Source organism: Apus apus, chromosome 16 (genome assembly GCF_020740795.1).
Source record: "Apus apus isolate bApuApu2 chromosome 16, bApuApu2.pri.cur, whole genome shotgun sequence".
In the NCBI taxonomy this organism is placed as follows: Eukaryota; Metazoa; Chordata; class Aves; order Apodiformes; family Apodidae; genus Apus; species Apus apus.
This window is the reverse complement of record NC_067297.1, coordinates 10,891,628-10,907,228: the sequence shown is the minus strand read 5'-3', so window position 1 is coordinate 10,907,228 and position 15,601 is coordinate 10,891,628. Positions and strand designations below refer to the sequence as shown.

General features: G+C 44.0%; 1 protein-coding gene across 1 annotated transcript in view; it reads left to right on the top strand.

Annotated features, from left to right (window-relative positions):
- Positions 1 to 518: 518 nt before the first annotated feature.
- Positions 519 to 15,601, top strand: part of AACS (acetoacetyl-CoA synthetase) — a 38,127-nt gene continuing 23,044 nt past the window's right edge. The window contains exons 1-4 of the mRNA XM_051634085.1: positions 519 to 712; positions 3,897 to 4,000; positions 8,170 to 8,290; positions 11,915 to 12,028. Of these exons, the coding sequence (XP_051490045.1) occupies positions 595 to 712; positions 3,897 to 4,000; positions 8,170 to 8,290; positions 11,915 to 12,028 (457 nt within the window). The 5' untranslated portion in view covers positions 519 to 594. The remainder of the gene's footprint in view (positions 713 to 3,896; positions 4,001 to 8,169; positions 8,291 to 11,914; positions 12,029 to 15,601) is intronic.

The following is a 15,601-nucleotide window of genomic DNA, read 5'->3' as shown; positions in this document are numbered from 1 at the left end:
GCCGCCCCACTCCTGCTGGGGGGGGCACCGGGGGGATCCGCCCGGTAATCCTGTTACAGCCCGGTGGTTAGAGACAACAGGGTTCCTGTCACGGTGCAAACCGCCGGGTCGGGGCTGCCCCGGGGATAAAAAACCGGACTGGGGAGAGGGGGGGGTGGTCTCGCTGCCGCCGGAGGTGAGAGCCCGCCGGGACACCCCCCAGCAAGAGGCCGGGCCCTGAGGGTCCCCCAGCGCAGCACCGGGCTCGGCCCTGCCCGCCATTCATTCCGCACCCACCCTGCGGGAGCCGAGGACGGGACCCCCCGCTCCCCAGGGGCGTCCCCCGGAGCTGCGCGGGGCTGGGCTGCCCCCCCCCCCCCCCCCCTCCCTCCCTCACCGCCCCCTCGGCGGGCGGGGCGGGGCACGGCGCCCCGCACTCTTTTCTCTCCGGCGGAAGATTACGGAGTGAGGCGGCCCCTTGGGGATCCGCGGCCCTTAAAAGGGGCGGCCGGAGGAGGGGCCCGGCAGTCAGGGCTGCGGGGCGCGGGAGCGTCTCGCGCGTGCGGCCGCTCGGCAGAGGGAGGCTGCTCGTTGCGCTCGCTCGCTGCCGCCGTCATGTCCCGGGAGCCCGAGATCATGGAGTCGCAGGTGATGTGGGAGCCTGACACGAAGCGCAATACCCATATGGACCGGTTCCGCGCCGCCGTGGCCAGCAGCTGCGGGCTCCGCCTGGGTGAGCGCCGGGCGGGGGCGGGTGGGCAGCGCCCAGGCGGGCAGGCCCTCAGGCTGTGGGGGTCGGCGGGGCTTTGCTGCCCCGGGACTGGCCCTATCGCGGCCCCGCGGCAGGGCTGCCCCTCCCCCAGAGAGGGGGCCCCTGTGACCGCGGGGTGCCCAGACAGCCCCTCCGAGGCTTGAGAGGGCGAGGTGGTCCAGGCTGCGAGCGTGATGCTCGGCCCGTGCCTCACGCCGAGGCCCCCGGTGCAGCATCTCGCTTAGCATGAAGGTACGTGCGGCTGGGAAGTGCAGACAGCCTTATCTGTGACTGGTGCTGCTGCTGCATGTCAGCACAGGCAGTGTAGGCATTGGTACCTGCTCTGTGCTCCTGACTGCTCCTGTGCAGCGCTCAGGTCCTGTTTGCAGGGGTTTCCTGGGGAGAGGATTGCTGAAGCGTTTAAGGGGTTGTAGAAAGGAGGGATTGCTGTCTTCATGGTTGGGAGGTTAAACAGATTTGAGGTGAGGCCATGCTTGCAACCTCATCTTTGTGAATTGTGTGTCTCTGTAACTTCTGGGTATGCTGCAAAGTGAAACGTGATGTGTCAGTTCAGTGATGGAAACGAAGGTTATTTGCTATGCAGCTGCCCAGGCTTCTGAACTTCAAGGTGTGCTTCATACTCATTCAGAAGTACCTGTGTGGCTGTGAATAGGTACACAGTCCTTTGGCCTAGAATCAAGTTGTCAACTTTGAAGGTAGCCCTGCTTTGAGTAGGGGGTGAACCTCCAGAGGTGTCTTTCAACCCAGACTGTTCCACTTTGCAATGATTGTCAACTTCAGGTTGTTTCTTCAGGGTGTCAGGAGTCTGGTGCTGGCTGTGTGGACTTGTTCACATCATGAACCAGTGCATGGGGGGAGGTGGGGGTGTGTGTGTGTGGTCAAACCCTCTAGTTCTGATTAACTTGTTTCATGCTGTCCATTCTCTCTAAGTATTTGAGGACCAGGTTGCTTGTAGCTTTCCTGTCATCATTTGTCTGAGGCAGTGAGTAGTTTTTTAAGTGTCCTGACAAGTTTGTCAGTCCAATATAAATGTGTGGTGTAATCAGTGACATTCTGGAGTAGTAGTAGCAATGTATCTGGTATTTTTAGCAGTTCATGTCTGGAAAACAATTGTGCATCTTGATTGGGAACTTACTGTGTGGGCAAGCCAGGTCATTATTTTGACTCCCTGGGGATTTCCCATTTTAATACATGTTTGGTGTCTAACTCTCCTGGTACAAAGGACACAAGTTACTACAGGATTTTAGTCAACCCCTGAGTAGAAATGTCATGTAACTGGTATCCATATGCTCAAGAGTGAATGCAGTTTCTGATGGGCTGCTCATGTTTACAGCTGTAACAACTAGAACTTCTTTCACCCCACTTTAAAGTGGATATCTCCAGTTAAAAGTGCATTTTTGAGCCTATATAAAACCTTTGTCACTTCCATTAGACTTGATGTTCATTGGGCTGTGTGCTATCCATCAACAAGGATGGTTTGTTTATGTAACATCAAGCTGTTGAGGGGCTGAGGAGCTAAGGGCAATATAACCCTTTAAAAAGCTTGGCTCTGTCCAACTCTGAAAATACAATAAGGAGACGCAATGTTTAATTGCTGAGTAACAGGCCTGTGCCCTGAAGGACTTGCATGCTAAAGCTCATTTAGAGACAAGCTGTACAGACAACACGGAACAAATTCTTCATATTGTAAGAGACCAAATCAGTGGTGACTTGTAGCTTTTTGCACTGTCAAATGATTCAGAGCATGTGGTACAATTAGGTTTTGAAGGAGGAGATGGAAGCTTGAACTTCCCTTTGGTAAAGTCTTATCCCCACACCAGCAGTGTACAAAATAGTGAAGAGTAATTTGTGTGGAGTGTAAAAAAAGGAATGTAGGAGGCTGAGACTGGGGAAATGTGTAGTCAAAAGCTGAGCTATGGAGAAGAGTCTTTGTTTCTGTGTCAGTAATAGCCAGGGAGTCATCTCACACTGATGGAAAAGATAGTGGAATAAAATGTAGAAGGGACAAACTGGGTGAGGAAACAGCAATAGTGATCAAGTGTGAGTAACATGTAGAGATTACTCTGAATATTCTTTCTCTTTTAAAAAGCTGTAAGATGTCCTCTTTGTAGGAAGAGGAGGATAGAAAGGTGACTCCTGAACCAAGCAGCTTGATAACAGGATGTGAAACGAAAGATAATTGGGGAAAATGAGTTCAAGTGGTTTAGCTGAAAGCATCTAATGGGAAACAGTTGGCAGAGCAGGGAACTGTTACTACTGCTACTGATGGCAGATACTCATATTTAATTTGGCTGTTGGCACAGCTTCAGACTGAAAGGATGTGATTTGGAGATGTTACTTTTAAGCTGGTGATGAGGCATCCACCTCAGTTACTTGTACTTAAAATTGTATTACACACTGAATGTCAGTATTTAGTTTGAATCATGATTTTCTTGGTGTGTGTTCTACAGGTTACTTCATCTGTCTCACAATTAAAAATTAAACTTCTCATTTCTCTGGTTTTAATGCCAGGTTGTGGTTTTAATATTTAGTTAGGAAACATTTTGTTTCCCCTCATCTGTGCTGTTGTAGCATGAGAAGTTGAGCTGTCATCTGCCAGACCCCTCAGTGAGGAGCAGTGCATGCTTGCTTTGTGGTGGTGCTGTTGGTGCTCCAGTTAGACACTGAGTGCCTCTAATCTCCATGTCACTGTGCTGTCAGAGGTCTTTGGTCCCACAGTAGAGCCCTACAGTAAGTGTCTCCTGTAGAGGACACTTATTTACTTTGTGCTGTATGAAAGCATCATGTTGGAGATATGATAGGAAGCAGAGGTGTCAGCAGGTGCTGACACTGTCCTGCTGTCTAATCTCCAGTTTCACTGATTGGGGCAGGCTAGATAGTGCACAAAGTTGTTAGATCCATATCTGTGGCTGCAAATGGCTTGTAACAGTCAGGTGAGATGACTCCATCTGTTCAGGTGCTCAATCAGACTTTCTTCTGTTCATGCTGGAGTCACTTGCCTTGAGCAGAAGTGATCTCTGTGGTCAGTTTTATCTTGCTGGTTGTTCTAGCCACAAGTTTTCTTCATCTGGGATATCTCTAACTGTAGTTTGTCTGAAGTCCTGTAATTCTCTGCATAATTCTAACAGAGAACTATTACTTCTAGCCAACTACGATGACTTATACCAGTGGTCAGTGGAATCCTTCTCAGACTTCTGGGCAGAATTCTGGAAGTACAGTAACATCGTGTGCTCTCACCTGTATGATGAGGTAAGTCAGTACTTTTTTTGTCCACTGTCAAGTGTAATACAGAGGGAGATAAACCAGTTTTACAATAAATCTTTTGACCTGTTCCTGGAACCTTTGCAAGTGATAATGAAGATCTGTGAAGTGTGTAGTCCTGAATTTCCTTGTGTGGTGGATCATGGTGTTCTGTTGCTGATACACTTTAGGCAGTGAAATCCTCAAGTTCTATTGTCTTAAACAATTCTGCTCTACTGTCCTTGTGGTTGTGTGCTCTTGCATACCTTGGCAGCCCTGGCTGCCTGTGAGGAGCCTACCAATATGCTGCCTTCTGCTCTAGGAGTATGCTGGTAAAATACCATCATGATTTTCTGTATGCTGGCATGCAGTCAAGTTTGTTTATGTTCCCTAAGTCAGCTTTCCTGGTAAGCACACCTGTTCCACTCTGGGTCTGTAGAACGGGTTATGGAAGTCTTTGCAATCAGATGTAGGCTTGAGGGATCTCTGAGGGAATGTTAGTGGTTGAACACAATCTCAGGTGGAATAGCAGACCGTGTTACAGTTGCTTTGAGATAAAGGTGACTTTGAAGCTCTTGCAAATGGAGCCCCTGTACAGACCTGGTGTAGGATATCAAGATCATCCTGTGGTTTTCCATCTGAGGAAGTTGATGGAATAATTACTGCAAAAGCTTGATGCAGAGGAACCTTCCTGGGACTTAGTAGAGAGGACTGGACTTGTACCTTAATCTCTGGAGGTCATCTGTTCCAGGAACACTCAGTACTGGCAGTTCTGCATAGGGAACTGGTAAGTTTCTTTTGCCTTTTGCTTTCTTACAAATATCTGTACTGCATGATATGATGGACCAAGGGGCTTCTGCCATGAAACTGTGTGCTTGGGTGTCTTAGTGTGACCCACTCTCTGTAAGAGGGAACTTGGCAAGAACTGTCCTGCTTCTTGAAGTATGTAGCCTGAAGACTGTAAACACTTGACCTGTTTTTCCTACAGGTAGTAGTCCAAAATCTAGTCAGGTTGTATTTGGATACTGTTAATTTTCTGTGGATTCTGTGCTGCTAGCAGGGCTATTTTTCTAAAGTTCCATATGAATATTTGTCCTGAGCAAGTAGTTCAGAGGAGTTTTGTACCTGTGTATCTGTACAGAGTGAGCTGGGCAGTACCACTTGTTCCCTTGCTTACAGGACTGGTACTCCTGGAAGTGTGTCCCTCCAGGCACCACCAGTGGCTGCTGACATGGAAGGGAGACTGAAGCAGGCAGTGGTGGCCTAAATGTGGATGTTTTCTGAGGTTGAGAAGCAAGAAGATGGGGATGTTTAGGAAGGCTTTAACTAGAAGCTCACAACTAGTCTAGGCCTCTGTGTGCCTCTTCTACAGCAGTCTGCATGTGATGTGAGATCTTAAAACATGAGAGGTAGAGTCAGCAAGGACAAGGTCTGCAGAAGAAAATACTTGACCTGCTCTTTATGGAGATGGCTGTTGGCCTCCACCTTTTCCTCACTGTCAGCTTCAAGGCTTGACTCCAGCTTTGTTGAGCCTCAAAGCTGACTTGCTGTTAGTTCTTGCCATTGGTCCACTTCTGTTCTTTGTCATGAGGAAAGGCTGGTCAGTAACGGACCTGTTCTGTGGTAGCTAAAGAGCTGAAAAGTTTGAGGTGTCTTGCAGCTTGGCCCCTGCTGCCTGTTGAAAGGAAGTGTTATGCTTTGAGGAAAAATAGAATTTTTCATGACCCAGGGTTGACTCATCTGTTCCCAGCCAGTGAAACATTTTCTACTTTAGCAGGTCATTCTAAGAAAAAAAAACCAATAAAATATTCTATATGTAATAAAGACAGCCAGTGTTTTATTTAAACTTAAAGGTTTTAAGTATTTGATGTAGACATGGTGTTGTCACTCTACAGCAACTGAGATCCATGTCAGTTCTGAAAAGAACAAAGATACTTGCACTGTACAGAGCTACTGGCACGGCAGCATTGGCACTGTTCTGTCATGTCACAAGTAGCTGATTTTAAATGAGGAATGTGTTCTAAACTTTTTTTGCTACAAGAAGCACCTGACAGCTGTTTTTTCCTGTAGAGAGGCTGCTTTGAGCATTCTGGTGGTATCTGCTCTCTGGCCTTCCATGAGGCATGCTATTTTGCTCTTCAGGTCATACAGAACATCACATGTACCCCAGTAAGGCAAGGACTATCTGTGTCCTGTAAGGGTGAGATTAATTCTCCAAGGCATGGGCTCTGCCCAGGGTAAGCAGAATCTCTGGGACAGGGCAATGCAGGTCATAGCACAGAGAGCAAACCACTTTGGTCAGGGGAAACAGCAGAAGTGTGGGGAGAGGATATTGCTAATGTGATGCTTGTTTGTAGCTACTAAGGCTTGGGAAGTAGTCACTGATTAGCTGCTGTGGAGAGCAGTAATAGAACAGGAGCTGGTGGCATGGCAGTGCAGCTGGTACTTGGCATGTTCACCTAACCGCACAGATGGGCCCTGTGTGCCTCAGGGCCCTTGTGGGTAGGGGTGAAGCTGTACTGAGTCAGAGGGCTGCAGTCAGCAGTGCTGTGCTCTGCTCTCCTTTCCCTTTCCTGTGGCTGTGCTGAGCATCTCTTGGGACTGGATGAAGTGAAAGGTTTGCAGAGCTTTCTGTTTTTATAGACTTGCTGGAACTGGGATCTTCCACTAAATCATTAGCAGACCTTGAGTGTCTGTTGTGTACTGGGAACTTGCCTCTAAGGTAGAGATCAGGAACAAAATACCACTGCCAAAGAGACTTGCCTCAACTAGGAATCATAGGAGTTACTGGAGAAGAAACTAATGGAGCACCAACTATGTGAGTCCAGCACCTTATGCTAGTGGAGCTCTTTGAAGGGATGTTCCATTTCAGGAAAAAAATAAAGGTATATAAGATCTTGTTCTGGAGAATGGTGAGAACATTTGCTCACTCTTATTGATGCTAAGGAAGTCAGTAATGAGTCAGTTTTAAGAGTGACTTCTAATTACTGCAGTAATGTCAGTGTGGACAAAAAACTTTTGCAGCATGAGTAGGTAAATTCTAAGTGGTGTAACTCAGTTCTAGAAAATTGTTACAAGAAAAAAAATCTACTTGAGTTCCCGTTTTCAGAAAACTCATTTCAAATCAAGTAGTAGAGCAGAGCACTTCCACATGAGCTTGAACTTCTCTTCTAAAATAAATGTTAGGATTGCCTGCAGTCATACATACACTCTGAGCACAAACACATCAGGTTTTCTGGAATAAGAGGTACTTTTGGAGTTGTATCTGGCTTTCAGAAGAGCCTTTTACTTGGTCTGAAACAATGCTGGTTCTGTAATGTGTGTGCAGTCCATGAAAGAGAACCTGAGGGTATAGACTGAAGCTTTTAAGAACACAACTAGAAAATAGTTTCAATTTAAAGAATACAAAATACATGTGCTGCCAGGCAGCTGAATCTCTAAAGAGTGGGGTGTTTTGGATGGACTTTATGTAACTTCATGGCTAATGCTAAGGGACTCTTTTCTGTCACTGTTACTAAATGTATAGTCTTAACTGGAGTATTAAGGGGTAACTTAATATTTTGAGGTTTAATTAGCTCAAGATGAAGGAAATAATTTCAGCTGAATATATTTTTGTGGCTTCTTTTCACTGAGTTGAGTATCTCATTCCTAAATGGTGAATTACTTAATAGGGTCTTATTGGTTTGTTGGACCAGTTTTTGGAAAGCAAAAAAATCAAGGATGGTGAAATGAGCACTGAGAGTAGGTGATGCAGTGTTGGTGGTTTGAAGTATTGCACTAGCAGTTCTGCTGCAGACTGGGCACTCACCTGTTCACTGAAGCTTCATCCTAACATGGAGAATTGGAATATAAAGCTCAAATGTGTTAGTTACATTTAACTGCACAGTTCACTTATGTAGTCAAGGGTTAATTTGAATTACCAAAGGCTAGTCTGAAAATAGAACTGTCAGCAAGGAATTTTTTTCAGGTTTTTTTGCAATGATGCCTTTGCTTGTGGCAGTTGACAAATAATTAATCTTTCCAGGCCTGTAATGACAGGATTTAGTGTCTCTTTGCCATGTGTAAGCTGCAATTAATTGTTTTCCTCTAAAAGTGTACCAAGAGCTTGGAATTAGCTGATTTCTGTGCAATGCTCTGAAGAAAAAAAAATAATTATGGGATGTATTGTGTTTTTTCAGGTGGTTGATACATCCAAAAGTATTGCAGATGTCCCAGAGTGGTTTAAAGGCAGCCGTCTGAACTACGCTGAGAATCTTCTGAAGCACAAGGACAACGACAAGATTGCACTGTATGCAGCAAGTAAGGAAGAGTTAATGGCTTGTATTTATTTACAGTTCACAGGACTAGGCCTCATAAAACAGCTCACTGTTTATGAAACCTTGAAATAAACTGGCTTGGGTGAGGAGAAAAGAGGAAAATAAAGTCAGTAACTCTGCAGAATCTGATACAGCTCTGCAAAAAAGAGCAACACATGCCCTGGAAGTACAGATAGTTCTGAAGAGTCCTTGGCAAACTCAAGTTAGTTTTAAATGTGCTTAACTGAAGTAGTTGAGATCATGCTGTGTTTAACATCACTCAATATTTGATCTGTTACTTCACATTTCTTCAGCACTTCCCTGATGCCTGCTTTCAGGAAGTGTTCTGGATCTGCTTGATGCATTCCTTCTTTCTTCCTGTGCCTCTTATTTTAAGAATATTAAACACTGCATGGGGCATAGGTAGCAATTAGCTCTTTTTGACAATACAGAAAGGAAGGAGTTGCATGCATGGAAGATTTGGAATTTCACTTTTTTGGAACACTAGAGCTTAGTTTTGATTTTTTTGTTTATTGGAGAAGACTTGTATCTAATAAAGTTGCTGTGTACTCATGAAGATGGTAATGTTAAGACAAGTTCCATCTCTACATCTGCTGGCTTTGATAACTTTAAAAAATGATTCTAATCCAGTAGATGGGATGAGTTCTGTGCAGGTGTCAGTGCTTCCTTAAGGAGTTGTTTTCTGAGCTTCTCTTTTGCTGGACCTAATCCTTATCATAAGACTGACCAAGCAGTGATGCTTCTTAATAGCTTAACAATAAAAAAATGCAATCTTACAGCTCATTAACAGAGAAAATTATGCAGAACTATGGACTGATTGTGTGTTAAATCTTAGTCTCTGATTTCTGACATCTGCAGGTCAGTTTTTAATTACATGTATATTACTGTTCTGATACCTGTTTAAGAACAATGTGAGACAACAATCTTGTTCTGTAAGCTCACTGCTGAAGAAATACTTAGCAGTTGCATTTTACTGCTTAGAAGTATTGAAAGAAACCTCTCTAATTATATATATTAAAAATCAACTGTCAGTTCAGGGAGAAATGGAAAATCTGACCCAGTCTTGGTGTAATAAGAAAAAAGAGCAGAAATATTTTCCAGTTGAATACTGTGTCAGTGCTGGACTGAACACACTTTTGTGGTGACCAGAATTCCACCTGCATTTCTTTTAATGACCTTCTGCTGTGTTTAATCTTCTTAAGGTCTCTTAAGTCAGAGTATTTTTTGTTAACCCCTCACTGTTGGGTCAGAGTGGTGTTTAGGGAGGTTTGTGTATTCTCTGGGGATGATTCTGTAGGAGCAATCTGGGTATAACAGCACAGGAATGTAAAGGTTACTTTCCTAAACAATTTCACTAGTCACTGGCTCTCACTGAGTCTCTTATTTGTGATTCCCTTCTCCTGGGGTTTTTAATCATGGAACAAGATCAGAGTCCTGTTTTCTGTTGTTCTAGGGGACCACAGTATCTACCAGCAGTCCCTGCTCAGCTTAGGAGCTACATGTTACATTGACTCTTGTTTCCCATCACCTGTTCTTTTGCTCCATGTAGGTCTAAATTTAGTGGGATGGAAGTCTAGGAAGGCAAAAGAATAAAAATACTGTTCCCTGCTTAAGAAAATCAGACTGATGGAGTCTGTTCTGCAAGGACCTGCTGTACCAGGGCATGCAGTACATCTTTATTGCAACATCCTTGGCATATGTGTGATAAGAAGTGCTAGATCCTGGAACCAGGACAGGCCACATAGTTTTCGGGAGTCACACTGAGGAATTACAGGAAGGGACCTTTAAGATGACAAACTTTGCCTTTCATAACATTTAGATTTGTTCATTTTATTTCACGAGTGATTTATTAACTGCTTATGTAACATCTGACATTATTACCAAAATGAAAACACCCTGCAGATGTTCTTGGAGATGAATGGAGCCCAGTTGAGTTTATTTGCTTTGAGGTGTGTTGGCAAACCCGGATGTTTGGAAAGCATATTGAAAGTCAGGCCTTAGTAACTATATGTGCATGATTTTCTAGTCAACATTGACTTGCTGTAATAAAATGTGATGTTGGCACCTTGCTGGGCCTCCTAGACCTATTGAGAAAACTGAGCACAAAGGGAGAATGAGGTGGTTCTTTCCATGTTAGAAAGTAGCCTTGGAGAGTGCAATCTGTTAATAGCAAATGCTCTTTGAGAACACACCTTTTGACAGTGGATAGTTTGTATTTTCACAGATGTATGTTCATAGAATCATAGAATCATAGAATCATAGAATCATAGGGGTTGGAAGGGACCTCGAAAGATCATCTAGTCCAACCCCCCTGCCAGAGCAGGGTCACCTAGAGTACATCACACAGGAAGGCATCCAGGCGGGTTTTGAATGTCTCCAGTGAAGGAGACTCCACAACCTCTCTGGGCAGCCTGTTCCAGTGCTCTGTCACTCTTACAGTAAAAAAATTTTTCCTGATATTCATCTTAAACCTCCTATGCTCCAACTTGTATCCATTACCCCTTGTCCTATCACTGGTCTTCACTGAAAAAAGCTTAACTCCATCGTCTTGACACTCACCCTTTACATATTTGTAAACATTGATGAGGTCCCCCCTCAGTCTCCTTTTCTCCAAACTAAAGAGACCCAGCTCCCTCAGCCTTTCCTCATAAGGGAGATGTTCCACTCCCTTAATCATCCTTGTGGCTCTGCGCTGGACTCTTTCAAGCACTTCCCTGTCCTTCTTGAACTGAGGGGCCCAGAACTGGACACAATATTCCAGATGTGGCCTCACCAATGCAGAATAGAGGGGGAGGAGAACCTCTCTTGACCTACTAACCACACCCTTTCTAATACACCCCAGGATGCCATTGGCCTTCTTAGCCACAAGGGCACACTGCTGACTCATGGTCATCCTCCTGTCTACCATGACCCCCAGGTCCCTTTCACCTACACTGCTCTCCAGCAGGTCAGCCCCCAACCTGTACTGGTGCATGGTGTTTTTCTTCCCCAAATGCAAAACTCTACACTTGCTCTTGTTAAACTTCATCAGGTTTTTCCCCGCCCAAGTCTCCAGCCTGTCTAAGTCTCTCTGAATGGCAGCACAGCCTTCTGGTGTGTCAGCCACTCCTCCCAGCTTGGTGTCATCAGCAAACTTGCTGAGGGTACATTCTGTGCCCTCATCCAGGTCGTTGATGAAGATATTGAACAACACCGGTCCCAGTACCGACCCCTGAGGGACTCCACTAGTCACAGGCCTCCAACTAGATTCTGCCCCATTGACTACAACTCTCTGACTTCTTCCTTTCAACCAGTTCTTGATCCACCTCACTGCCTGATCATCAAACCCATACTTGATCAACTTATCTACAAGGATGCTGTGGGAGACGGTGTCCTTAAAAAATGTCCTGGTGCCAACTTAATGCTACTAATTAATATTTTATTCCCATGAAATAGAAAAGCTTGGTAGAGCATAAGAGGAGCTTGAAAAAGCAAAATGTATAATTATTATTATTGGAAATTCTTCTCCTAAAATTGCTTCATATTCTTCCAGAATTAGGTGTTTGTGCTAGACTCCATCTATGTTGCAATGCCTAATTTCTGACTGGTTGTTTCAATCTTTCCTCAGAGGAAGGCAAAGAAGAAATCCTGAAAGTTACCTTTGAAGAACTGAGACAAGCTGTGGCATTGTATGCTGCAGCCATGAGGAAGATGGGAATAAAAGTAGGAGACAGAGTTGTGGGTGAGTAACATTTCTTTAAAGGACAAGAGATGAAATTTTCTTGAAATATGCAAGCAAGTAGTCAGGGTTTCAAAAACATGAACATAAAATAGTATTTCACAGAAACATTCCAAACAAAAAGCTCTTATGCTGCTGTATTTACATCTGTATGATTATGCTTCTAGAGGGAAGCAACCTGGAATAGCTTGCAAGTTCTTTAGCACTGGAGGGGGAAGGAAAATACCTTGTTAATACCTTCACTGAAGTCAGCTTCATCAGCAGTCTGGAAGAGATGTGGGTCTTTGCATGTTGCTGAGCTGTGTCTTAAGGTCTGACAGATTCACTTGGTGGCAGTCTTGGAGATGACCATCCCAGGCTGGTTGCTTGGTGCCTGCTGGCAGTTACTGCCCCTACAGCCCCAGGCAATGCAGTGCACTGGGAGTTACAGCTCCTGAGGGGTGGAGTTGTCCTGCTTTCTGCCACCAGGGCATTTGGGAGTAGTGTTTTCCAGAACGGTGGTAGTGAACAGCTGGTGAGGAGTAACTTTTCAAGTCATAGCAATGCAGAGCCTAGTAGTTAGAAACTTCTGTAAGTTACTGAAAGGATCCCAGATTTCTAGAGGAATATTTCCTGTCATAAGCATGTCATGTGGATTTCCTATATAAACAGTTTTGTCTTATGAGCAGTTTGTACAGTATACAGTCCAGGCATAGAAAGGAGTTGCTGGCCTCAGTCCATTTAGTTCTGAATTGCTGGTTTTGATCTTCCAGCTGAGCTGTTTCATGTCTGTACAGAGTACACAAAGTAAGATACACTCTTCAGTTTTGTCAGGATGGTGCAAGGCAGAACTGTCATATCCTTGAAGCTCCTTCACTCTTACCTGATAGTTCTGCTGATCTGCATATCTATCTTACTGCTGGATTCACATGTTCTTTGAGCAGTATTTGGCCATTATCCTAAGTATGTGTAAATTCTTCTATGATGCAAACACAAAGTGATGAAACTATTTGGTTTGTTTTCTGCATGTTACAAATCAGAGTTCAGTAGCTTAAGCACATCTTGATGAGCAGTTATCATTCATTTCTGGAAGCAGGTTAACATTGTGCTTGGAGTCCTTAGAGAGCCCTTTACTTTTGATAATAGACTGAGTCTAGGCAGCCTTTTTGTTTCCTTAAAATCATAGTACATTTTTGGGCTCAGGTAGAGCTTTTTAAAATATCCAGAGTCTTCATGTGCTTTTCTGGGTAGTTTCTCATTTTACTTTAACCTGCTCTGTCCTCTTAGCCTTTCTGTGACTTTCTTGTAATCTTTGCTCAGATGAACCCATCAGTGGAGCTGTTGTGCACTTTTCTCCCTCCCTTTCCCTGGTGCCTCCAGTCCTTGACTTGTGACTCTGACAGATTGCTTTGCCTTGGGCAGCAGCCCCCATCTAGGGAGAGCTTCCCTGTGAAAGAAATAGGATGGGATTTTTGACAGCAATCCAGCTATTTAGATAGATATTTTTTAAAATCTGGTCTCAGCTTCTTTCATATGTTTCTCTCCTGTGTCAGAGGATATTGGCAGCCCTTGGAAGAGCTGAAACGTAACATCAGGGGTTGAAGCTGCAGGCTGTTCTCCAAATCCCAAGTTGAAATGGGGGAGAGATGTTAAGTGTTGGGTGGAAAAACCTGAGTCATACACCCACTTGTGTTACCAAAGATCAGGCTCTTCAAAGCTTGCCAGAAATCTGTTGGGACCTAATTTCTGCCAAAATTTATGGCAGATGGAAGGGTGATTCTTCATGTGGTTTGCACCACTAATACAGGGCAGGCTTCTGAAAAACTACCTTTTAAATGGAAGGGAGATAAATTATTAATTTTATTATAGTTGCCTAACACCTCATCAGCCTGCTGGGTTCTGATGTCCTTTGTTGCCCCTGTCTCCTAAAAGCACTTCAGATCTTCAGCTGTTACAATTGTACATGAGACTGTTAATGTGGTTTAATTGTGAATTTGCTCTCCATGCTTTCCTGCCTCTAAGATAAGGCTGCCTTAACTCTGCATTACCCTTAACATATCCCCTGCTTTGTTCAATACGATTTACGGTTGCATCATGACTGTAAATAGTGTGTTAAAGTTGGAGGTGGGTGAATGTGGGTGGACAAGCAGCACTGTCAGCACTTGATCAGCTTGATTTCATCCCAGTCCTCCCTTTTCATCACTAAAGGGAATAGCACTTAATAGTAAACATGATTGAAGCAGATGTGTGGTGGAACATCTGTCTTATTCTAAAGATGTCTTTTAACGCTGGCAATGATGCTGGAACAGTTGGATATTACACCTAATGCAGGCTACACAAATCCACATGTGAGGTACTGGTGGTCTCCCATAGGCTCTCTGGCAACTAACAGTGACTGCAGCAGGAATAAGATATCTGTGGATATCTGTTTTTCATCTCTGGATAGGTTGTTTCCATTCTATCCCTGTAGCCAGCTTTGTTCTCTTACAAGTCAGCAGATAAAAACTAATTTTCCCCCGTGTGTTCACACAAAAAATCCTCAACAAAACATCAATGAGTTACATTGTTTAAAGCTGGTATTTTATCTATAGTAACTGTATTAGCCCTAGTTGCTTACGTGGGCTTTAAAGCTAGCTTTGTAAGAAGATTAGTGTGTTACTAATAGTCTCAGGCTGCAGCAATACTAGGTAGGATGACCAGTTTGCAGCCCTACAGGAGTATGAACTGCTATGTTAACATCAAAAAGAGAAACTGGAAGTCTGGTTTTTGAATTATCTTTCCTTTTTGAGAGCTGGTGTTCAATATGATGAGCCATTGAGAGTTTATTTAATTTGCAGCTTCTCAGGTCCCTTCCTCCTGACGCATTCTTCCAGGGCTCAAACTAAATCCTTGATGCAGGGTCCAGGTGTGGTGTTTTCATTCAGATGACTATGGATCTTTGGCTGCTTCTGTTTCTGAGTACACATGTATTTTGCTGTATGAAGGCATTCAATGCTTGCAGGAAATGTTTTCAGCATGCTGAGAAATGAGACTTTTGATAGAGTTTCTAGCATGATTATACCATAAATTTTTTTATTAGACTTTTCATCTATTCTGCTGGTGAAGTCCTGCAGTGTAAATGAACAAACAAGTTCAATCCCAGTATATGCTAGATTAAGTAAATAGCTACTGACAGAAAATGCTGTCCTCAGCAGATCAGGCTGTAAGTGCCTCTTAAAAATCCACACAGTGTTTTTAACGTATCAGTTGTCCTGCTTAGAGATTTGTCACGGGTTTTTTAAAGTACAGCTTTTATTTCTTTCTCCTTATGGAGATTCTATCCATAGTTAGAGTGCTGTCAGGACCCTTGGTGTGTCATATTCTGAAATTCTAGGTACTGGCTTCCCAACTCTTATTTTGAGCACTATTCAGTTGCTTTCTAGTTCACCCAAAGAAAGTGTGAAGATCTTCCTCCTTCTAGTAACAGAAAGTAGTTTCCACCTATATTACCTTTTAAGAAAGGGGTAAGTTGAGATAGAGGGAAGTACCTTTCACAGACTTTGCCCATGTTGCAAATGCCAGTTTTGATTCTTAGTTGAAATATTATATCAAGGAACA